Here is a 23,708-nt window from a genome sequence, read left to right on the forward strand (position 1 = left end):
CACAAAGCACCAGGTAACAAAAGGCCCAAACTTTATTATAATTCTCAACAAATCCCACCCCTCAAGGTCCTCATGGGAAGCCTCTGGAGGTCAGAGGTCACCAGGTCTCAGGGCCAGGGGGTCCAAAGCGTCTCAGAAGCTGCTCCTGGTCTTCCAGATCCTTCCGCACCTTCTTGCGCATGTAGAAGATGGGGCAGTCCCGGCTGCGGGTGGGGTCAGGGGTCAGGGTCAGGGTGAGGGCGAGGGCTGGCTGCCTGGGTCTGCACCCGAGTCTGACGCCCAGCCTAGCGATGGAGTGGGGACCGTTCCCAGGACTTTGGCCCCGGGCCTGCTGCCCGCCCCACCCCTCCCGTGGCAGGCTGTTTGCTCAGTGGGCATGGGGGGAGCCAGTAACAGCGGGCGCCCGCTGAGGCGCTGGGCCACCGGCTGTATATCACCTGTCACCTGGCGTGGGAAACCGCCCCGCCCATTCATTCCCTGGGGAAAGCCTGGCCCCACCCTGGAGGGGGATGTTCCGTGTGGCCATTTCCCGGGCAGATGCTGGGTACCCGACCCTGCCCCACCTAGTAGCCCCCCACCCCTTACCCACAGGAGGACTGGGATGAGCACTGGCCCCTTCTGCAGCCCAGGACAGCGAGGGTCAGTGAGGCCCTACAGCCAGAGGGGATGGGGGGGCTACTGCCGGAGACCCTGGAGTCGGGGCCCAGATCACAGGCCCAGAGAGCGCCGAGGGGCCCAGGCAGCTGGGGGAGAGCAGCGCCTGGCCAACAGGCTCGCGCACCTGGTGCAGATGACGTCCTCGTGCAGGCTGCCCTGGCAGCGCTGGCACTGGGTCCAGAGGCGAGAGAAGCGCTCCTCCAGCGCATTCAAGTGGGACACCTAGTGACAGCAGGGCTGAGTGGGGCCTGGCCGGCCTCCCCAGTGGCCTCCCCAGTGGCCTCCCCGACCCCTCACCTCCTTCTGATACAGCTCTGACTCCTGCGACTTGCAGAACTTGCACACGGCTCCTGGGGGTGGAGGTCAGCACGGGCGAGTTGGGCCGAGCTGGGGCCCGGCCTCCCCATCCCTGCCCCTTCCCCGCCTGTGGCCCATCCCAGCTTCTGAAAGTCCCCAGAGATGGAGAACAAGGGAGCAAGTGTATGGGGAAAACTCCCTGGGGAACTCCCAAGGCGGGGGGCCCAGGACCCTTTTGGGGTGACTGTTGGGAAGAGACCCCCCCCCACGGGGCGACGCCATCTGGGCAGCGGTGCTAGCTTGTGGGGCAGGAGCTGGCGATGGTGGAGGTGGTGAAGGGTGGGGGGGCCAGGTTAGGGGTCAGGGCTGCGGCCTGCGTTCACCTTGGTGGCTGAGGACAGTGCGGCAGCCGATGCAGCAGCTCTGTCGCTTGGCGAAAGCCAGGAGGCCGCCCACCTTGCCCGTGAGCACCGTCTTGCAGCGTGTGTGGTCCCCCCCTGCAGGTGAAGGGTGAGGACAGACGTGGGCCAGCACCCCCCACACAGCCCCTGGACACCCCCCATCCTGGGCACCCCCTTACGGAGTAGCACAGCCTCGGCACGGCCCTCGCCCAGGATGGGCTCAAAGATGCGCAGGAGCGGCTTGGCCAGCTGCTGCTCCAGGTAGTACTGCGTGTCGATGGGCAGGCTGTGCTCCAGCACGAACAGGGGGTCCTGCGGGTGGAGCGGCCGCAGGGTCAGCAGGACGCTGGGCGAAGGGCACCGACACCATGGTGTGGGGCAGCCACTGGGCACAGCACTGCCCTGCAGGGAGTGGCATGGTGGGGGTCTGGGATGGGGTCGTAGGTCATGGGTGGGTCCCAGGCTGCAGGCTCTGTGATCCATGCTGGGCTCCACAGGTGAGGCCCTCAGGTCACCAAGGAAGGGTCAGAGTTCACAGTGATGAACAATGAAGGACAAGGACTGGAGTCGGAGGCTGGGCAGGAACTGGACTAAGGAAGGGGTGTGGGGGTCAGAGGTCACAGGACATCTGGGCTGGGTGGGGGAGGGTATGGACCTAAAGGAATCAGGTTGGACAAGGGCTGAGGAGACAGAAAGGGACATGGAAACAGAGACAGAGAGATGGTAGAACACCATGTGCATGCAGTGAGGCTGGGTCCCTCTGCAGAGGGTGCACCAGAGGGGCCAGAAGAACGGGAAGCTGGGGAGACCCTCCAGAGTGCACAGGGCGGCCCGGGAGCACAGCATCACGGAGCCACCCCTGGGTGTGCTGGGGGCAGTGTCAGGGCCCCAGAGGCCCGCAGAGGGAAACACTCCCCCCACCCCGGCTCGGAAAGCAGAAGTGAGAGCGAGGAGGGCTGGGCGGGCGCGGGCAGTCCAGGTGGCCCTGACCTCGGACTTCATGTAGGCAGCCACGCCCTTGGCAGCACCAATGATCACGTAGGGGACTCGGTCTCCCAGGCTTGGTGCGCTCCCGGGGTCCCGCTTCCTCATCCTGTGGGGAGACCAGTGGGTGAAGGGAAGGGCAGGTGGGACGGGGGGCGGGCAGGGGCCTGGGGTGGGGCTCAGCTGGCAGGAAGGGCTGTTTCTAGACAGTCTAACCCCCACCAGGGGCAGACCTCTCGGCCAGCTCCACGTGGGCCTGCTTGCCGGCGTAGTCAGCGGCCGCGCGGGTCAGCTCCTTGGTGATGACCAGCTGCGAGATGTCGATACGATTGCAGAGCAGGTCTGAGATGACATCCTGTGCGTGGGCCACAGCACCCGCGGGATCTCTGTGGGCCAGATAAGGCATCACGAGTTGCTGCTGAGGGCCAGACTGAGACTTCCACCACCCCAAGGCCAGGGACCAGGACAGGTTTTGGGGCCTGAGGTCATAGGCTGCAACCTCACAGCTGTCCAACCCTACACTCTTTTCACTGCCTCTCCCAGGAGGAAAGGGGGCTCCTGGGTTTGAGGGAGGGGGCTGGGGTCTGCATCCAGGGTCCCACACACCCACCGGTCAATGAGCAGGCGGCGAAGCGAGGCAGTGACAAGGTTGGCCACCAGAGGGCAGTTGTCCCGGCGCACGGCCTCCAGGCCCTTGCAGTCCATCCTATCATGGGTGTCTGGCCGGGAGGAGAAGAGCAGGCCCGCATAGCGCTTCTTGCTGATGAGCAGGTAGGGGAAGTAGACCTGGGGGGTAACTGTGGCTGGGACTCGAGACTGTAGGGTCCAGGGCCCAATCCTGAGACAACCCCCAAAACCTGATAGACAATTACGGTTCCTGTGGCATGGAATCAGGATGCTTGGGGAATGGACCCTAATACCCCAACACCTGAACCCAAACCCTGCAGCATTCCAGGGACCCCCAAACCAAGGCTTCCATATTTGAAACAGACACTGGGACAAACCTAGAAACAGGCCCTAAACATGAGATCTGGATGCTGGGGTGAAGCCTGGGAGCCCCAAATCTGGGCCTGGGACAGAACCTGAGGCATATAGGGCACCCCTCCCAAAGACGGGAGACTGAGGCCCAGAGTGAGGAGCAGGTGTGCCCCATGGCCTGACCCTGCTTTGAACACTGGGAATAAAGTCCAGTGTGAGTTACTGCCTGCCACACCAGGAACAGGGAGCCCCACACAATGGCCCCTGATCTCGGACTTGGCTGTCAGTGTCTCTGCCACCCAGGACAGACCCCACACCTGACAGTTGCTGGGAAACTCCATACCAGAAACACTCCAAGACAGATAGGATTGTCAAAATACAGATACCACACAGCATGCAAAGCCCAGGCTTCGGAGGTTTTGAAAACCAAGGCCCCAAACTCAAAGAAGAATCACGCAGCAAAAGGCCTTGAAACGGGAGCTCATGAACCCAAAGAATGGGACATCCCAAGTACCCAGATCAGGGCATCCAAAAAGAGGCCCTGGAGACACTGGAGTTTCTAGATGCTGGCATAGCAGGGAGCCCCACATGGAAGCATCTTTAAGCTTTGCAGGCACCCTGAGAAAGAGCCCCCCCCAAAACTGGCAAGACCCAGACCTGCCCACTCTGAGCCCAGGGGAGCTGGGCGACCTACCTTCTCAAACTCGAGCCGGATGGGTGAGGGGAAGTGGCCCGACACCCAGTCCGCGGCCTCCCGCCCCAGAGCCATTGCTTCAGCCACAGAGGAGACGCCAAATCGGCACATGACGGAGTCGGTGTCGCCATATACCACCTAGGTGGGGGGTGCATATGACCAAGAGGTCCCCGTACTCCTCTCCCATCCCCCCACCGGGCCCATTCCGGGCAGTGGCGGGGCGGCCCCTGACCTTGGCACTGGCGCTGTAGCCGTTCTCCACCGTGTACTTGGACTCCACTAGCTGTTTTGTTTTCTCAATCATCTGGCGCCCAAACCCAGTGACACTCTGTTGTAGAGAGAATCATGTGGTGAGGGCTTGGGGCTGTCTGCAGTGGACATGGGGGGCTCGGGGTCTCACCTCCACAGCTTCCTGGAGGCATGGGCATGACACACTTTTGAGAGTCAGTGTCCAAATATGCAACATGGGCCTACTAAGCTGCTCCTTAATGGTCAGCTGGAAAGAGTGGTTTACTGGCAGAGAGGAGGGACTGACAGCATCAAATGAGTGTTGGAAATGCCAGAAAAGGCAGAAGCCATTTTGGCTCAGTGTTTCTCGCCACAGAGGTGCTGTAACATCTGGTGACATTGCAGGCAGCTCGTCATGCTACAAGACCACTGACATTCATGGCCCCTTCCCTGAAAACCAGTAGTGCCACCCCCTCATCCTTGGGCAACTAGAAATGACACTACACACTGTCAAACAAGCCCAGGGAGGGGGCTGCATCAGCCCTATGGAGAAACAATTCTTTTCCAACAGTCTTATTTTACACATAAGGAAACTGAGGCTAGGGGAGTGAGCAGAAGCATACACAAAGAGAGGTGAATGTGACTTTTTCTGTTTTTGTTTGGATCCAGTCAGAAAGTCTTTGTCTTTTAACTAAAACATCTAGGCCACTTATATTTAGTGTAATTTCTCATTAGATTTGGGCTTCAAACCACTTTACTCTCTTTTATTTGTTCCACTTGTTTTGTTTCCTTTCCTTTTTCTGGAATGATTCAGTATTTTTTAATTATTCCACCCTCCTGCCCACAAAAGCTTGAGAAAGAAATAAGAAAAGAAACTAGGAAAGAGATATAACAGGGAAACAGAGGGAAGGGACTGACAGGGAAAAGAGAGATAAGCCAGGAAGCAGCAGCCTCTGAGGAGGGAGCCCCAGGGGAGCAGAGCCGCATCCTTCCACCTGGCCCTGCTCAGGGGTTCAAGCCTGCTGGCCGAACATCCCAGGTGGCTGGCAGAGGCCCCAAGGGACTATGAGTGGCCACTGACAGGGTGGCTGGCATGCAGTGAGGGTTTCACCTTGACCATAAAGAGGTCTGGCTTTTGGTTGGCCCAGGGAGTGACGTTCTAAGCCCTTGGAATGTCCTAACAAGTGTCTTTGTTCACCTGGGGCCACAGAGTAGCAATTTGACCTCTGCATGCACTGGAGACCAAGGTCAGCCACACAGTGGTCAGCCATGCCTATGGGACCACCTCCAATAACAACACTGACGCGTGCGAGCCTCCCTGGTGGGCAATACCCATGTATGTTGCTACACACCACCAACAGGAGAAATGAGCGCTGACTCCACTGGGGGGGGGGGGGGGAGTAACTGGGAGCGGTGCCTGGTCTTTCCTGGACCCTGCCCACAAGCCTTTTCTGGGGCCAGTTTTAATCTCTCTCCTTTTGCTGTATTAAACCATAACAGTGAGATAATGGCTGTTCAGAGTTCTCTGAGTCCTTCTAGCAAATCACTGGATCAGAGGGGGTCTTGGGGGCCATACTGCCCTGCAGGTGTGTGGGTATGCACCAGCTCCTCCACTGGCCATCCTTCCAAGCCTTTCGCCCAGAGGCACACAAGGACTGACATAAGAGCCAGATAGGGAGGTAACCAAGTCTGGGATGTGCCGGGACAATACACCCCAGAGGGAGAGGTGGGACAGGAAGAGCTTTCTAAGGTGCTGAGGCGCCGCTCCCAGCTGGGTAAAACCTCAGACCCTCTGTGGTCTCACTGTGGACCTGTTTTCCTGTCCCAGCAGCACAGCTGCCTCCGGTAAATGGGCCCGGGACACTGCTGTGGGGAGGGAGGCCACGGCCCAGTTCCTCCTCAGAGCAGAGCACTGACCAAGGATGCTCAGTGGGGGTGCATACCCAGGGCAGGAGTGGGAGCCTCATGTCTGATTAGACAGCGACCAAAGACGCACAGCAAATCAAGCTCCACAGCCTGACTGTGCTGCTGGGTGACCCCCCGCAGAGATTGGCCTTGGTCTCCCATGAGCAGGGGGGCAGTAACCTGCCCTCATGGGGACCTGGGGAGGATGTGGGCTGGGTGTCGCTGCAGGGGTCTGAGGCTGACTGTGGCGGACAGAGGGGTAACACTGCTGCTCTCCCACACGTCCTGGCCTCGGCCTGCCTTGCCTGATGCCACCTGGCCCCTCCCTTGCTTATTTGTCTGCAGAACCCTTGGGGACATCCACCTTCCTATACACATTGACTGCTGTTGCCATCTGTGTCCCCACAAGGTTGGGAACTATATGAGGCAGGAACTCTCATATGCTCTGTCACCTGCTGAACCCACAGGGCACAGGGCCCAACCCACAACAAAGTCTGGCAAGCAGTTGTTGAACAACTGAATGAACCAATCCTTCAGGCATCCCTGTCCAAGACCGTCTGCTGCAGCCTCACCACACAGAGCCCTGGTTCTCCTGGAAGGGTGCTATCTGTCTGTCCCCCAGCTGCCCACTGTGAGGACTGAGCACTCACCTGTGAGATCTCTAGGCATGGCAGCTTGCCCACTTGGGCGCCCGTGAAGCCGTACACAGAGTTGGCGCTCACTTTTAGCGCTAGCTGCCGCCCGTCCAAGACCTGCCGCCGCAGTGGGTCTGTCTCCTTGGCCAGCTCGGCCTTGGCCCTGGGAGAAGGGAAGCACAGGCCACTCAGGCGGCATCCCAGGTCTCAGGGGGGAGACAGACCCGGGTCTGGGCACACGGTCAGGGCATCTCTCTGTAAAGGGGTGCCGGGCGCAGGGGGTGAAGGGGAGCCGCTGAGAGGGACGACTTAGTCTAACTCTCACACAGCCACAGTTAAGTGTGGCCCATCAACACTGGGTGACCCACGAGGGAAATGGATAGCCAGGAGCCTGGGTAAGTCAGCTCTGAGCAGGGGTGGGCGGGGCCGCAGAGCTCACCTCTTCCGGGCGCTGAGCAGGTTCTCCAGGATCTGGGGCAGCAGCCCCTTCCGCACTGACGTCTTCACAAACTCGTCCCCGGTGGGTGTCTTGATGAACTGGTCCTCAGTCAGGCTGAGTCAGAGGATGGCGGCGGGTGACACCCAGCCTCCCCACCTACCACCTACCTCTTGTGTCCCCCCATTCCCCAGCGCCACCCTGCCTGAGCCCGACCCCTGGAGGCCCATGCTGCAGGAGAGTGCCATACCCCAGTTTCTGGGCAGCCCCGGGCCGCAGAAGCGTGGTGTAGCACAGGTTGTGGGCCATCATGATGGACGGGTACAGCGAGGAAAAGTCCAGGGTGGCGATGGGGACGTCGTAGTACCTGGGAGAGCCAGGAGTTGGAGCTAGAGGCCCTCACTGCCCCACACCACCCCTGCCCAGTCACGGGGCCTCACCCTTTAAGGGGCTCGATGACCGTGGCTCCTGTGTAGTCCTCGCCACCCTCTGTCTTCACCACAGGCATCAGCAGCCCCTCACGCATGGCCTGGGAGGGGAGAAGGCAGGAAATGGAGGGTGGGCGTGGACTAGACAGCCCATGGGAACAGGAAGAAGGGGCCGCCACGAGGGAGCCGAGGCCAACCCTGGGCTCTGCCCACTGACCTGCCGCAACAGCTGGGACACCACCTTGACCTGCTGGCCACGGGTAAGCAGGTAGCCGAGGGGCACGCCAGTGACGCGCGCCATCTCCATGGCGTTCACCAGCACCATGAGCCGCTCCAGCAGCCGCAGCGGCAGGAAGGCATCTTTGAGGCAGTACACTGCCAGGCGGCGGCGCGTCTGGTCATTCCCATTCTGGGGACAGGCATCAGTGGTGTCAGGCGGGCAGGAGGAGGGGGAGGGCGAGAGCGAGGGTCTGGGCTGGGAGTAGGCCAGGGAGCCAACAGGGTTAGGGGCAGGAGCGGGGGCAAGGAGAGCAGTCTGAAGGGTTGTGTGGATGAGAGCAGAATCAAGGCCATGGTGTCAGAGGTCACATGAGTGGGCAGAAATAGATACACAGGCAGGGTAAGGGCAGCAATTAGGGGCAGGAGGTTAAGGTGGGGGGGCAAGAGTATAAGTTGGAGGTTGAAGTCCAAGGTCAGGAGGCCAGTAAAGGGCCAAGGTCAGAATAGATGAAAAGATGCAATCAGGCCCTGGCCAGTTGGCTCGGTGGTAGAGTCGGCCCGGCATGTGAAAGTCCCGGGTTCAATGATTCCTGGCCATGGCACACAGAAGTGCCCCATCTGCTTCTCCACTCCTACCCCTCTTGCTTCTCTCTCTCTCTCTCTCTCTCCTCCTCTCGCAGCCAGGACTTGACTGGAGCAAGTTGGCCCTGGGTGCTGAGGATGGCTCTGTGGCCTCTGCCTCAGGCGCTAGAATGGCTCCGGTTGCAACAGAGCAACGCCCTAGATGGGCAGAGCATCGCCCCCAGTGGGCTTGCCAGGTGGATCCCGTTCAGGGATCCCCTCTCTGCCTTCCCTCCTCTCAGCGAATAAAAAATAAATAAAAATAAAGAAAAGATGCGACCCTGGCCGGTTGGCTCAGCGGTAGAGCGTCGGCCTGGTGTGCGGGGGACCCGGGTTCGATTCCCGGCCAGGGCACATAGGAGCAGCACCCATTTGCTTCTCCACCCCCCTCCCCTCCTTCCTCTCTGTCTCTCTCTTCCCCTCCCGCAGCCAAGGCTCCATTGGAGCAAAGATGGCCCAGGCGCTGGGGATGGCTCCTTGGCCTCTGCCCCAGGCGCTAGAGTGGCTCTGGTCGCGGCAGAGCGACCCCCCCGGAGGGGCAGAGCATTGCCCCCTGGTGGGCAGAGCATCGCCCCCTGGTGGGCGTGCCAGGTGGATCCCGGTCGGGCACATGCGGGAGTCTGTCTGTCTATCCCCTGTTTCCAGCTTCAGAAAAATACAAAAAAAAAAAAAGGGAAAGAAGATGCAATCATAGATCAGGAGCAGGAGGCAGAGGTAAGAGGTCTGCAGGCCGGAGACGGGCTAGAGTTCACGACAGGGGGCACCTGCAGGTCGGTGATGATGCTGTGCTGCACGTCCTCCTTCTGCTCACCCAGGAAGTGGAAGCTCACGGCGTTGAGTGTGTAGGAGCGGAGCTTGTACTCCCGCAGCAGCACCTGGGGCAGAGGTGCAGGGTGGGTGTGGGCTCCAGGTAGCCCCCATGAGGATGAGGCCCGCCCGCCTGGCCCAGCCGCACCTGCAGCATGTCCATCTGCACGCGGCCCACCATGCTGACCACCTTGCTGTCCCGCCGGCCGGTTTGCTTCGACTGGAAGGACGAGTCCCGGATGGTGGAGCGGAGTCCAGCCACGCGGCCCAGGAAGGGGAACCCGTCCACCTGAGGGCATGGAAGGCAGGTGGGCGGCTGCAGAGGGCAACAGGGCCCTGACCCAGGAACCCCCCCAGTCCTGTGCCAGAGAAACAGAGACCAGACCATCCATAACACTCGCTACAGTGCTGCCTCTTCCGGGTAGGTGGGGGTGGGGGGCTGGCAAGTGTGATGGGACAGGAGGAGACACCAGATAGGGACAGAGCAAGGCAGGGATCTGACAGCTGTGGGAGGGAGGAGGGCAAGGCTGGCGCCCAGTGGCCAGAGCACTGCACCTAGGCAGGGAGCCCGAGGAGCAGGTGGGATGATGCAGACAGAGCAGGGGGGTGGGGGGCGCACAGGCTGGGGGGGCCTGGGGAATAGCTAGGTGGGAGCACAAGCAGGGCCAGCAGAGAGAGCTCGGTGTGGGGTCAGGGGAGGTGCCCACACTGCAGTCGGTGAGCTAGGAAGGACCAGGCAAAGAGGAGAGGACCGAGATTGGCTGGAGCAGTGGGGCAGGGGGGAGGAGGGGCCCTGATCCAACATGACCACATCCTTAGAACGAGGGGCAATCTGAGCAAACAGGCACAGAGGGAGGACACTGGAGAGACAGGGAGAACACCTTCTAAACCCCAGGAACCTCTGAGGCTACCAGTGGTTAGGAGAGGCCTCAGAAGAAAAGGAACCTACGACACCTTGATCTTGGACTTCCAGCCTCCAGACAGTGAGACAACACGTCTGTGAGACTTCGTTGTGGCAGCCCTAGTAAAAGGACACGTCCCATACACCGCACCCAGATTCAACAAGCATCCAGGTTTTGCCACATAATTGCAAGAAACCCCATCCCCCTTACTTTTTGCAGATCTGTTTAAAAGCCTAGAAGAAAAGGCCTTGCACCCCTGCACGCTGAGCCTGCCCCTCTGAATGCACAAGCCTTTCCTTACTTAACCATGACTGCCCTCCTTCCCTCCACAGGTGCTACGGTAACCTCCCAGATTGGGCAGGACAGGGACAAGACAGAGTAGGGTTCTTGGGATGCCTCGGAGCTGCAGGGGCAGCAGGTGCAGAGCCAGGGGGACCACTGAGGGGACAGAGCCACAGGAAGAGGGTGTGGGGAGAGGAAGGGTGACCGCCCACACCCTGAGCCTTCCCCTACCTTGAGGTTCTGGGCCCGGGAAATGAGGTACGGAAGGTCGAAGTTCTGGATGTTATAGCCAGTGATCACATCGGGGTCCATGGTGCGGATAAAAGTCGACCAGGCCTGGTGGGGGTGGGGGCACATGTATGGTCACCCTGCTTGTCATCCTGCAGGGGATCCATGGCATCCCCTGCCATGGATCCCTCTCACTCCTGGAAAGTTCTGCAAGTCCCCAAGAGTGGTCCTAGGGCCCGCCCACCTACGGTAGAAAGATTAGGCAGGTGCTCTGGAAATAACACAGAGACCAGAGGGGAAACGCAATGCAAAGAGATCTGAAGCTCTAGACAGGAGTCTCAGAATCAAGAGAGCACAGAAAGTAGCCTCAAGCCTGGGATATGAAGGCTGGGGTCAGGGTGCTAAGGAAAACGGGGGTGGGAGGGTGGCCATGGAACGAGAGTCACCTGGAGCAGCTCCCCCTCCTGCTCGTAGCTCTGCACCTTGGCGCCCAGGATGGGAGCACAGGGCCGCAGGGTGAGCGCTAGACGCAGAAAGGGCTCTGACTCGCCCCAGCGCAGGCCCAGAGAGCAAATCTGGATCACGGGGTCCCGCTCAGGCTCAGGAAAGATGCCTGCACAGGGAAGGGGAATGTAGGAGATCTGACCCCTCCTCTCCCTCATGACACACCAGTGTGGCTACACCTCCAAATCTTCCCTGGCCTGTCCACTCCTCTGTCCCCACTGCCCACAGATCCCACAAGATCCAGCCTGGCTCCCCTCTGTCTTCACATCCCACCCTCTCTCCTTCCCACAGATGGGGATGGTTCTGCCCCAGGACCTTTGCACTTATTGTTCTCTCTGTGGGGAATGCTCTGCTCACCCTTCATCCCTGTCCCCCTTTACAAGACTTGTCTCCTCACCTGAAACTGCCCCATCACTCTATCACCACCCTTGAGAAGTATAGGGACTCCCAGGGCAAGACCAGCGTCACTGATGTCCCAAGGGAGAGAGGGAGGAGCTCCAAGCCCCTGGGACAGACCTTTGCGTCCAGCACACTCAATGTCAAAGCTGAGCACACGCAGGGGTGCGATTCGCTGCCACTGCCCTTCTGGTGGGTGACTGATCACGTCCGACCACAGCACGTCTACCTCTAGCTGACACAGTGTGACCTATGGAGACAGGGCATATCAGTGGCTGCAGGCTCTCAGGTCCATGTTTCCCACCCCTAATGGGGTCCCGCACCTTCCCCTCCGGCCTCAGGATGTATTTCCCAGCAGGGAGTTCCAGCCAGTTACAGCCCACGATGTCCGCATCCACCATGAACCTGGAGAAGAATGAGGTCAGTGGGCAGAGGCCTCCTGAGGGGAGTGGGGTGGAGGGTGGAGAAGCGAGGGGAGGGCTTGTACCGGATCTCAAAGTCAACGTTGGCCTCGTAGGGCGCAAAGCTGGGGGTGCCCAGGCCTGCCACACGGATACCCTGCTCCAGGAGGCGGCGAGCAGGGGCCACGAGGCGGGGCAGTGCCAGGGTTATGCGCAGAAACGGAGAGGGTCCATGCCCGTGGTACCCGAACATGCCTGCATGGACAGAGGAGGCTGGCACCCGCCTGGAGGAACCCCTACCCACTCGACCCCCAGGTGGCACTCACTCTCCCGGGAGCACAGCTCCACAGCCAGAACGGCCGGCCCCTTGAGCTCCTTTCCCGCACGCTGGTCCCGGCTGATGGCCATGTTCAGCTCCTGCTGCAGGTCACCCAGGTGCCCTGGCCCAAAACCTGGGGGGTGGGAGGGCCAGTCAGACACACAGGGGCCACCAGGTGGTCAGGGTTGAGGAGGGGCCTTCTGGGTCAGGGCCACTCACCAGGGGGCGCTGGGGTGTAGAAATAGGGTGCAAAGCCGTGGATGTGGCAGCACACAGACACGCCCTCATCGGTGACCCCAAAGGCACGGAGCACGGGCACAGAGCTCTGGGACGGTGGAGGCGCCCCAGGCAGGGGCCGCGCTGGGCCTGGCAGTGTGACAGAGTAAGGCAGGGCTGCCCCCTCAGATCCTTCAAAGGCTTAACTACCCAGCTCCTGTTCCTGTGGCTGGAGGCGCTTCTGCCCGCTTTGGTCATGCTGTGTCTCAGCCCTCGTTTCCACCCTGTCCCCTACAGTGCACTTCCCACCCTATAGCCAGAGGGAATCCCCAACTGTTTTTTTTTGGGGGAAAAAAAATTTCTTTGAAAATTGACAGCCCTGGCCAGTGGCTCAGTGGCTAGAGCGTTGACCCAGTGTACGGACGTCCAGGTATGATTCCCGATCAGAGCACACAAGAGGAGCAACCTTCTGCTTCTCCCCTCCACCCTCTCCGTTTCTCTCTTCTCCTCCTGCAGCCACTGCCTCAACTGGTTTGAGCATGGGCCTTGGGCACTGAGGATGGACAGGGGAGGTCCGCCCATTAGCCTCAGGCACTAAAAATAGCTCAGTTGATTCAGCATTGGCCGCAGACAAGGGTTGCTGGGTGGATCCCAGTCTGGGTGCATGGGGAAGTCTGTTTTACTATCTCCCTTCCTCACTTAAAAAAAAAAGAAAAGAAAAAAGAAAATTGACTTGGGGTGTGTGTGGTGTTATGAACTTGAACCCTCATATAGGTTCATGTAACCACCACCAAAACCAGGGTACATGACAGTTCTAAACAGCTCCCTCCAGATGCCCCTCTGCAGTCATACCCCTCCCACGTTGACCCCTGACCCCCATGCCAGACTCCTTACTGCTCACCCTGGGCAACCCCAGCCCTATATCTCCCTCTCATAGCCCTGGTCACCGGGGCAGGGACCGCCTATGATGATCTCCTCCCACACCCAGAGCCAGAGAGGCTGACCTGGCCCATTCTCTACCCCAGGAAGCCCCACCCACTACCCACTGGGACTGTCCTCAAAACTCACCCACATAATGGTCAATCTCCAACTGCTGGAAGATGAGGGGTTCTATCTGGGGGTCCAGGGAGGGTGGGGAGGGCCGAAGCCAGCGGGCATCTATGGCTGTCGGGGAGAACTGCCCTGTGGGGGGATGGGGGGATATGGGGCTAAGTGGAATCACAGTTCTCCCTCAGACGTAAGTAACCACCCTCCCAGCCCAGCAGGCTCCTGAACTGCAAAAGGAAAGTCAAGTGGAGGTGGTGGTCTGGATCAGGCAGGAAACTAGGGAGAGACTGCCAGAGGTCAGAGTAGAAGCAACAAGAATTATGCCTGATCAGGTGGTAGTGCAGCGGATAGAGCATCGGACTGGGACACAGAGGACCCAGGTTCAAAACCCTGAGGCTCATTTGGCTTGAGCGCAGAATCACAAATGTGATCCCATGGTTGTTAGCTTGAGCCCAGAGGTCGCTGGTTTAAGCAAGGAGTCAGTCACTCTGCTATAGCCCCACCCCCGTCAAGGCAACATATATGAGAAAGCAATCAGTGAACAATTAAGGTGCAGCAACAAAGAACTGATGCTTCTCATCTCTCCCCCTTCCCGTCTTTCTGTTCCTATCTGCCCCTCTCTCTCTGCCCCCCCCCCCCAAAAAAGCAACAGGCATCAGAGATAGTATATTGGATTGGCCTGGGATCAAAGGTCAGCCCTTGCGAGCTCTACGTGGGCCAGAGGTCAGAGGTTACAGGTCAGCTCTGTGGCTGACTCCCAGTTCAGAGGCAAGACGCTGGGGGTGCAGGGGGTTCCCATTGCAGGTCTCACTGTCCGTAGCCCCCTCCAGGGGCTGTAGCTCCTCCTTCTCCCGTTCCTGCAGCCAGTGCTCCGCCTCCATCTCTTCCATCAGCGCCAGCTCCTCCTCAAACTGGGATGGCCGAGGTGCCTCATCCTCATCCCAGAGGCTCCCACGGGCCCGCTTTGGGGGCACCCCGGGCCCTGGGCCTGTCCGCCGCTTGTCACACATCCTGCTGGGCAAGTTGGGGCTGGGTGAGGGCTCCAGTACTCTCCACGGCCTCCCATGCGCCCACCATGACCATGAGCCTTTCAGTGCTCTGGAGCGCCTGAGAAGGCCCTGCAGCTGCGGGCTCACTGGTGCTGGCACAGGCCAGATGCTCACAAATCATTCTCCAATGATACTGCCCACCCCCCGCCTCAGTCTAACCCGCTCCTCACATGCCTGAGCCCAGGTCCTTTCTTTTTTTTTTTTCTGAAGCTGGAAACAGGGAGAGACAGTCAGACAGACTCCCGCATGCGCCCGACCGGGATCCACCCGGCACGCCCACCAGGGGCGACGCTCTGCCCACCAGGGGGCGATGCTCTGCCCATCCTGGGCGTCGCCATGTTGCGACCAGAGCTACTCTAGCGCCTGAGACAGAGGCCACAGAGCCATCCCCAGCGCCCGGGCCATCTTTGCTCCAATGGAGCCTTGGCTGCGGGAGGGGAAGAGAGAGACAGAGAGGAAAGTGCGGTGGAGGGGTGGAGAAGCAAATGGGCGCTTCTCCTGAGTGCCCTGGCCGGGATTTGAACCCGGGTCCTCCGCACGCTAGGCCGACGCTCTACCGCTGAGCCAACCGGCCAGGGCGAGCCCAGGTCCTTTCTTTTATCCCTGTTTACTTGCCCCCTGGAGGCCCTGTGTCATGGGTTGCGCATGCCCTGTCCCCCTTCTCTGTCATACTTGGTCTTAGCACACCCCTTTCGTTCCTACAAACTCTGTCCTCAATGCCCATCTTGTCTACCCATCACCCCAGGCCTCTGTTCAACAAGCAGCTGGCTGGGAAATGCCCCCTTTAGGCCTGTCATTGTGCTGGGTACCAAGGAGTGGCCAGAAACACAAATCTGACCCGGTTGCTTCCCAGCCAAAAACCCTTCAGAGGTTTCCTATCGCATTTAAAAACAAACAAAAAGTCCTTTTTGAGTGTACCTTCCTCCAGCTTCCCCAGGTGCCCGTGTATTGTCGCCTTTGCTTTCTCTCCCTCTCTACCCCCGTGTGTAACATGCACACATCAGGTCACTATATGTTCATATGTTTTCTTTTTATTTATTTATTATTTTTTTAATTTACTCATCTTAGAGAGGAGGGGGGGAAGGAGGAAGGGAGGGAGGGAGGGAGGGAGAGAGAGAGAGAGAGAGAGAGAGAGAGAGAGACAGAGAAGGTGGGGAGGAGCAGGAAGCATCAACTCCCATATGTGCCTTGACCAGGCAAGCCAGGGTTTTGAACCGGCAACCTCAGTGTTTCCAGGTTGACGCTTTATCCACTGCGCCACCACAGGTCAGGCTTCATGTTTTCTTAATTGTGACCTACAAGAAATTACTAGGAGGGTATGTTCTGATAAAATATATTGACATGAAAATATACACTCTGGTAGATTAGACCTAAGACTGCACTCAGGTTAAGCCTATTTGCTGTGGTGCAGTTAAGAGAATATTCTAAGAAAATACACTCTCAAGTATTCAGAAGTCAATGGTCCTGATGGATGCAAGCTATTCTTTTTTATGATTGAAGGTGTTTTTTTAAAATTTATTTTATTTATTTATTTTTAGAGAGGAGAGAGAGAGGGAGAGAGAGAGAGAGAGGAGAGAGAGACAGGGGGGAGGAGTTGGAAGCATCAACTCCCTTATGTGCCCTGACCAGGCAAGCCCAGGGTTTCGAACCGGCGACCCCAGCATTTCCAGGTCGACGCTTTATCCACTGCACCACCACAGATCAGGCGGATGCAAGCTATTCTGAAAATACTTTTCTAAAGTGTGCATGGAAATCATAACATAAACAAGGTAAAATGTAAAAACAGGTAAGTCTAGGAGACAAGTAAACAGGAGTTCTTTGTACTATTCTTACTCGTTCAACCTTCCTGTGCGTTTGAAATTATTAAAGTTTTAAAACAGTCCATGTCTCTCAGCATCAGGCTGAGCCAGAGGATTATGGAAACCTAGAGAAGACCCCAGACCCAGCTGGGAGGAAAGATGGGGTTAGGGACAGGTCAGCTTTCCCAGGGTCGAGGAACACTTCTGGATCCCAACCACAACTTCCAGATCCAGTCTCCTTTTGGTCCTTTTTTGCGACAGATCCCTAGCCTTGGAACTGCCACAGGAATACTACATTTCCCAGCATGCACTGCTGGGCAGTGGTCATATGACTGAGATGACTGAGGGTGACTGTAAAGTGAGTGACTTCCAGGACAGCCTGCCCTCCAGGTTCTTTCCCTGGAGGACTGCAGCATGAATGTGGTGGCAGTGGCAGTGAGCCAATCTTGACCACCAGGACAAGGACAACTCTGCAGAGAATGCAGAGCTACAAGTTGGAAGGAACCTGGGCCTTCAGCAAACTTCTGGAGCAGAGCTGCCTGCCCATCTTGCATGCCTGCCTACCTCTGGATGGTTATGTAAAGAAATAGGCTTGTATCCTATCTGGGTCACTGTGCTTTGGAGTCTCTGTCATAGCAGCTTAGCCTAGACCTTGACAGCATGGAAGAATTCTGAACTGATTGGGATGTGTGACAGCAAATGTTAGTCCACAGTGGAATATTTTTTTTCTTTTTCTTTAATAGTATGTTTAATATAGTCATTTTTATATTTTATTTATTTTTCTTTTTTTAGAGAGAGAGGAAGAGGTGGGAAAAGCTGGAAGCATCAACTTGTAGTAGTTGCTTCCTGTATGTGCTTGACCAGGCAAGCCCAGGGATTTGAACTGGCTACCTCAGTGTTCCAGGTTGACACTTTATGCACTGCGCCACCACAGGTCAGGCTGGAATATTTTTCAGTGTTAGAAAGGAGACAGCTACTGACATAGACACAGGATGGATGCAGCTCAAACGTGTAAAAGAAATCAGACACACAGTACACGCTGGGGGAACAGGGAGCTACTGCAAATGGGCACAGGGTTTCTTTTTGGGATAATGGATACTTTCTGGAACTAGAGAGAGGCCGTGACTGTACAAGATTGTAAATGTACTAAACACTAATGTCTGTATACTTTAAAATGGTTAATTTCACCTCAGTCAAAAGAGTATATATTGTATGATATATACATAAATCTTGCCGGACCTGTGGTGGTGCAGTGGATAAAGCATTGACCTAGAATGCTGCAATCACCGGTTTGAAACCCTGGGCTTGCCTGTTGATGGCACAAATGGGAGTTGATGCTTCCTGCTCCTCCCCCCTTCTCTCTCTCCTCTCAAAAAATATATAGCCTGACCTGTGGTGGCGCAGTGGGATCGAGCGTCGACTTGGAACACTGAGGTCACCGGTTCGAAACCTTGGGCTTGTCTGGTCAAGGCACATATGGGAGTTGATGCTTCCTGCTCCTCCCCCTTTCTCTCTCTCTCTCACTCCTCTCTTTCTAAAAATCAATAAATTTTATATATATATATATATATATATATATATATATATTGTATGATGATCTTTACAGAGTTCTAGAATTGACTAATCTCTGATGCTAGAAATCAGGCTGGTGGCGGCTTCTGAGGTGGGAGAGACTAGCTGGGAAGGAGCACAGAACTTTCTGGGGTGATGGAAATACTGCACACCTGAGACCATGCATGTCACTGTGTAACTTATACTTCAACTGAAAACATAAAAACAGGGAGGCCACAATTCCACATCCAGGGATTCTGCTATCGATACACTATCACATGCTGGAATACTGCATTTACGCCATTTACAGTGGCATTGTTTGCAATCGCAAAAGATTGGAAACCACCTAAATGTTCATCGTTGGGGGACTGTTTAAATAAACCACATTAACTTCCATCCCATGGAATATTATGCAGCTGGATAAAGGAATGAGGAAGCGCTCTGTGTACTGATATGGAGGGCTTTCAAAGACACGTTAGAGAGAGAAAGGTGCAAATTGTGTACTTAAGAGTATGGTTTTGTATTTAAAAAACTGTTTAAGAAAATGTGGGACACAGGAAACTGAGAGGCCCAGAGGAGTGGCCAGGCCTGGCAGAGTAGGCCAAGGGGAACTACTGACTTCCCTGGGTCAATGGGCTGTGGCAGCGGGGTAGAGGGGCTGCAGTGGGAGGGAAGGTCTCACCAGTAGCAAAATCTAGGTTCCTTTGCTAGTTCCCTATCCCAGGCACTTTCCTTAATGCACAGTCAGGCAAGGCAGCAGCATTAGAAGGAAGGAGGCCTTATGTGTCCCCTCAGGTGCCCTGGCACCAGACAGGAGCTCAGCAAACACTGTACTCTGTCCTTTCTGGACCCCTCAGTAGCAGATCCAGACCAGCGCCCGCAGCAGTAACACAACGCTGACTGCCCACTCTGGACCAGGTGCTGGTCTCTCTGTGACCTGCACTCCTTTACTGTCCTCATCCCACTTCACCCAAACTGATGGCTTTGGGTGCCACCTCCATGCTGATCACTCCTGGCTTTGTCTCCTGAGCAAAGACACAGCCTCTGCCCAGGCTCTAGGCTAACAGGTCCAGCTGCCCACTGTGCAGATGTCTCTTCAGGTACTTCAACTCCAAAGCAGACTCCTGATCTCTTCACAGACCTGTTCCCTGCACCCCATGGTCTCCCTCAATTTAATCAACAGCAGCTCCCATCAGGTTAACAACTGTAGAGTCACCCCAATTTCTCTCTTCCCCTCAGACCACATACTTGCTCTATCTGCAAACCCTCAGCCTCCCAACAGACCCAAGTCCCACAACTTCTCAAGTGCCTGCCTGGCTTCCAGCCCGGTCCCTCTGCTCTCTAAGACTATTTCCTTCTTTATTTTGCTCATTGCTGTTTGTCTGTCTCCCCCTGCTGGAAGATGAGCTTGGTGAGGGCCAGGAGTCAGTTTTGTTTACTGAAGTAGGGCAGGAGTCCACAACAGTGCCCCACTCAAAGGGTGCTTGAGTAGTGTCTGTTGGATGAATGAATGAAGGGCCTCTCCCAGGGCTCCCTCATTCCACCCAGCCCCCCCTCAGTGTATTCTCCACACAGCAGTCAGAAGGATCCTGTACAAATATGTCAGATGAGCCCAGCACTGGGGCCATGTCATGCTGAATTAAAGCCTTCATGGCAGCCCACGAGATCCTGTACAATTGCCCCATTTCCTTTCGGACACCACCTCCCACCCTCTCCTCCTTGCTCATTCAGCTCCAGCAACTTACCTCCTCTCTGTTCCTGAAACACTTCAGGACTGGTCCCACCTCAGGACCTTTGCACAGACTGTTCCCTCTGCCCTGTCAAATGTTCTTCACCAGATGGCCCTATGGCCTCCTTTCTCCCCTTCTTCAGGTCTTTGTTCAAATGTCACTTTCTTAGTGAAGCCTTTTTACAAATGCAGCCCCAGTTCCCCATCCTGAGTCTCTAACCCCTTCCCCGGCTTTATTTTTCTATTAAAAAATATATTTTTTTAAATTTACCAATTTTAAAGAGAGAGGGAGACAAAAACATCAATTTGTTCCTGTATATGACCTGACCTGACCAGCAACCTCTGCTCTTCCAGACAATGCACCAACCAAGCAAGTCGTCTGGCCAGGGCAGCCCTACTTTATTTTTCTTGATGCCACTTACTGCTGCTGTCTAGTGCACTATATCAGTTCTTGAAGTTCTCAAAGTGTGGTTGCCAGCTCCTCACTTTGAGCTTTGGGTGGAAACCTGTTAGAATGCTAATTGTCAGCCCCCTGCCCAGACCCACTGAGTCTGGCCCTCGGGAGTGGGGCCCAGCACCCTGCACTCAATTCAAGATCAGTGCTTATTGATCTTGTTTATTGTCTGTCCTCACAAGGAGAACAGAGCTCTGAGAAAGCAGGGATTTTGTCTTTTGTTTCCTGCTATAGCTCATGCACTCAAAAGAGTGCCTGAGACAGAGAATATGCTCAGTAAACATCTTCTGAAAGAACAAAGAAGGGAACTCATGGAATTGTCACAGAAACTACTGAGGCAGGTGCTGCTATTACCCTCCAATACACACAATTACTGAAACCAAGGCCCAGAGAGCTGAAGCTTTGCCCAAGGTGGCACAGATAGCTCAGAGGAGCATAGCCAGGGTTCAGACCCAGGCAGGTGGGCTTTAGAGCCCACTGTTAACCAGCACTCCACAATGCTGAACTCTAGGTGTGTCAAGAGAGATACACAGGCGAACTGCCCTCTGCCCAGCAGGACAAATGGGGCCTCCGTGACTCCTGATGCCTTTGTCACAATCCTGGCACCATCTAGGCCTGTGTCTGACTCCCTCACCAGGCAGGGATCCCTCAAGGGGAAGGCAAGGTCTGGAGCTTCTCTGAGTTGCCAGCACTGCCCAGCAAAGAGCATGGCCTCGCAAAGTGTTTGCTAAACGAAATCCTCCTTTCTCTAGGCCACCTGACTCTTTCCTATCCTGAGACTCAGCTTTGCCTGAACGCCTCCAGGCTAATCCTCTGCCCCCTGGGATTCCCACAGCACCTCGTGCTACTTCCATTATTCTATGTGTACACCCCAAGCTGGGACTGCTATGGGCTGTGAGCTCCCTCAAAACAGGGTAAGAGTCTCACTCAAGTTAGGGTCCCTAGCACAGTGCCTGTTAACGCAGGCCACTTCAAGTCGTGTCAGTTTAGACTGCTCTCGAGTGTCACCAACCCTGCGAGTCTTCCGAGCTCCCAGCTTCTCTCAGCCCCTAATGATCAGCACTGCCTCTGCAGAGCTCAGAGAACTCTGGATGGAGATACCCTGTCCTTCTCCTAACTGAACTGAATTATCACAGTTCCCTAGTGCCCTGCAAAGGGCCTGCCTGCTACAGAGCAGCTGACTGAGACAGGAAAGAGCACCTTAGGAGGGAAGGGTGTAGCAAAGGCCCTGACTGAGAAAGAATTTTCCTAAGGGATAGGAGAGGCCTGGGTGTACCTGTGGGAAGGAGGGCGAGAAGCAAGGCAACAACAGGTTCCTGGTGGAGGTGGGGCTACAAAGCTAGGACACTGACATCACCCTGCCCACCTAAGCTCCACCACAGAGTGGCACCCCAAACCTGCTCTTCTTCAGCCTTCTCCATCCAGCCTGTTATTCAGACCATGAACCCACCATCCTAGGCTCCTCTTCCCTACAACCCCACGTCCTGCCAGCTCAAGCCCAGACAACCCGAACCTTATAGATTCTTTCCACCTGCCCTGCAGGTGGAACTAGGTACATGCCTCCTAGTTGGTCTCCCTCCTCCCCCCCCCTTTTTTTTGAGAGAGAGAAACAGACGGGGAGGGAGAGAGATGAGAAGCATCAACTCAGTTGCGTCACTTCAGTTATTTATTGTTTCTCATACGTGCCTTTACTGGGGCACTCCAACCGAGCCAGTGACCCCTTGTTCAAGCCAGCAACGGGGGTCATGTCTATGATCCCATGCTCAAGCTGGTAAGCCTGCACTCAAGTGGCGACCTCCAGGGTTTCGAACCTGGGTCCTTAGCATCCCAGGTCAACGCTCTATACAATGCTCACCACTCATCAGGTCCTCCTTCCCACTCTTGTTTTTACAACAATTCCATCTTCACTCAACAGGTAAGTTTCTCAAAAACCAGGAAAAATCATGTTGCTGCAACCCTCAAAACCTCCCATAGCTCCCTACTAAACCCAGAATTAAAAACCAAACTCCACAGCAAGGTTTACAAGGCCCTACAGGATCTGGTTCCCCATCTTGTCTCCACCCTCACCGGTTCCCTCCACTCTAGCTACAAACACAAGCTCCTTCCTATCTCAGGGCCTGTGCCCTTGATGGTTCCTCTGCCCGTTGTTTTCTTTACATGGATGACCTCTCTCCCCACGTCACTTCCCCAAAAAGGGGATTGCTGACCCCTCCAGCCAAAGAAGTAGGCTACCCTGCTGTATTTCACTTCGGATAACGTATCAAAGCCTGAAAGAACTGCTTTATCGTTATTACTTACTGTCTTGCCCTGACTGAGGAACCTTCTCTGCCTAGTTGGTGCTGAAGCCCAGCCCCTGCGGCTATAGGAGTGCCTGGCCCAGAGTACACAGCATTTGGTAAATAAAGCATGTCCCCACGTGCACAATTCAGTCCCCCAATGCCACCGGAATCCGGTGGGCCCAAAGACTCTCCAAAATGCTTCCGTCACCTCGCCACGGGACCGGGCGCCCAGCGACGGGCCCCCAGCCAACAGGCCGAGGGACCCCTACCCACGTCATCTCTCCGCACGCCCCTAGCTAAAGGGGTTCCTCCTGCCGCCACGCCTAAAAGATCCTTCACAACCCTCTCTAAGGGTACGCGGCCGGCTCCTCAAGCTCACTCCTAGCCTGAAGGAGTCCCCAGCAATGCCCCGTCCCCCTTTACTCACCCGCTTCAAACAGCGTTTCCCGCCACAGACTACGCCGCCGTGACCCCTAACCCCGACGCGCGCAGGCCCAGAGCCACCACCCCCCCGAGCCGGACCACGCCCCTCCCGCCCAAGAAGGGCGAGGCCACGCCCAACATGGCCCTGGGCCACACCCCACTCTTCCCACTGGGCTGACAGGCCACGCCCCTCCTCCCACTTTTGGATGTGGCTTCATCCCCTTGAGGTCAAATTCCCGACGAATCCCGCCTCCTGTTGACTTATGCGGTCCAAAGCTCCGCCCTCGCGGCCCTTCCAGGCCTCGTGTAGGCTGCGCGCGCAGCCACCCTAGGGCGTCGCGCCCCGAGCCTTCCGGCGCTGTGCGTGCACCCTTCGCAACCTCGCCCGGCTTCTGCCCAAAGCTACTTCCCGAGGGACAGCCGAGCAGTGTCCAACTTTGCATCAGCGACCTGACGTCTGCCCTCTGCACAGTCTGGGCTATACGTGCTCAGGTCCTGGGCTGATCTGTTCTGTTCCCCCATCTGTAAACTAGACATAACTTGGGGCGGGCACACCTGTACCTGTGGGGCGCCTGGCTCACCCCGTCTGAAACGGCTCATTTCTGCCTTGCTTCCTTCCCCGTCCTATAAAAAAAGCATACCTTTTGGAACCCACCCCCTTTCTCCAAGCAAGACCCCCTTCACCTTCGACCAAGACTGTCCATCTGGCTCACCTTGGGGTCATCAAAGGGGACTGGCACAACGGAAAGACGAATTAAGATAACTCCACGGTCCCCCTCATTCTGAACTCACCAGGCCTCCCACCTTCCAGCCCCGGCATGTACCTTTCAACTCAGGGG

General features: G+C 56.5%; 1 protein-coding gene across 1 annotated transcript; it reads right to left on the reverse strand.

The window, feature by feature from the left end:
- Nucleotides 1-14: 14 nt before the first annotated feature.
- On the reverse strand, nt 15-22,958 carry POLD1 (DNA polymerase delta 1, catalytic subunit). Its single transcript, XM_066271449.1, has 27 exons — nt 22,874-22,958; nt 14,397-14,596; nt 13,607-13,720; nt 12,542-12,688; nt 12,330-12,455; nt 12,090-12,258; nt 11,926-12,007; nt 11,723-11,852; nt 11,149-11,315; nt 10,706-10,810; nt 9,439-9,579; nt 9,248-9,358; nt 7,861-8,052; nt 7,656-7,744; nt 7,466-7,582; nt 7,219-7,332; nt 6,795-6,942; nt 4,244-4,339; nt 4,012-4,149; nt 2,950-3,125; nt 2,573-2,725; nt 2,346-2,448; nt 1,535-1,667; nt 1,338-1,451; nt 955-1,007; nt 782-879; nt 15-203 (listed from the first exon to the last, which is right to left on the reverse strand). The coding sequence occupies exons 2-27, from the start codon at nt 14,593-14,595 to the stop codon at nt 98-100; spliced, it is 3,321 nt and encodes a 1,106-aa protein (XP_066127546.1). The 5' UTR covers nt 14,596; nt 22,874-22,958; the 3' UTR covers nt 15-97.
- Nucleotides 22,959-23,708: the final 750 nt, after the last annotated feature.

Source organism: Saccopteryx bilineata, chromosome 3, assembly GCF_036850765.1.
Source record: "Saccopteryx bilineata isolate mSacBil1 chromosome 3, mSacBil1_pri_phased_curated, whole genome shotgun sequence".
NCBI classification, from domain to species: domain Eukaryota; kingdom Metazoa; phylum Chordata; class Mammalia; order Chiroptera; family Emballonuridae; genus Saccopteryx; species Saccopteryx bilineata.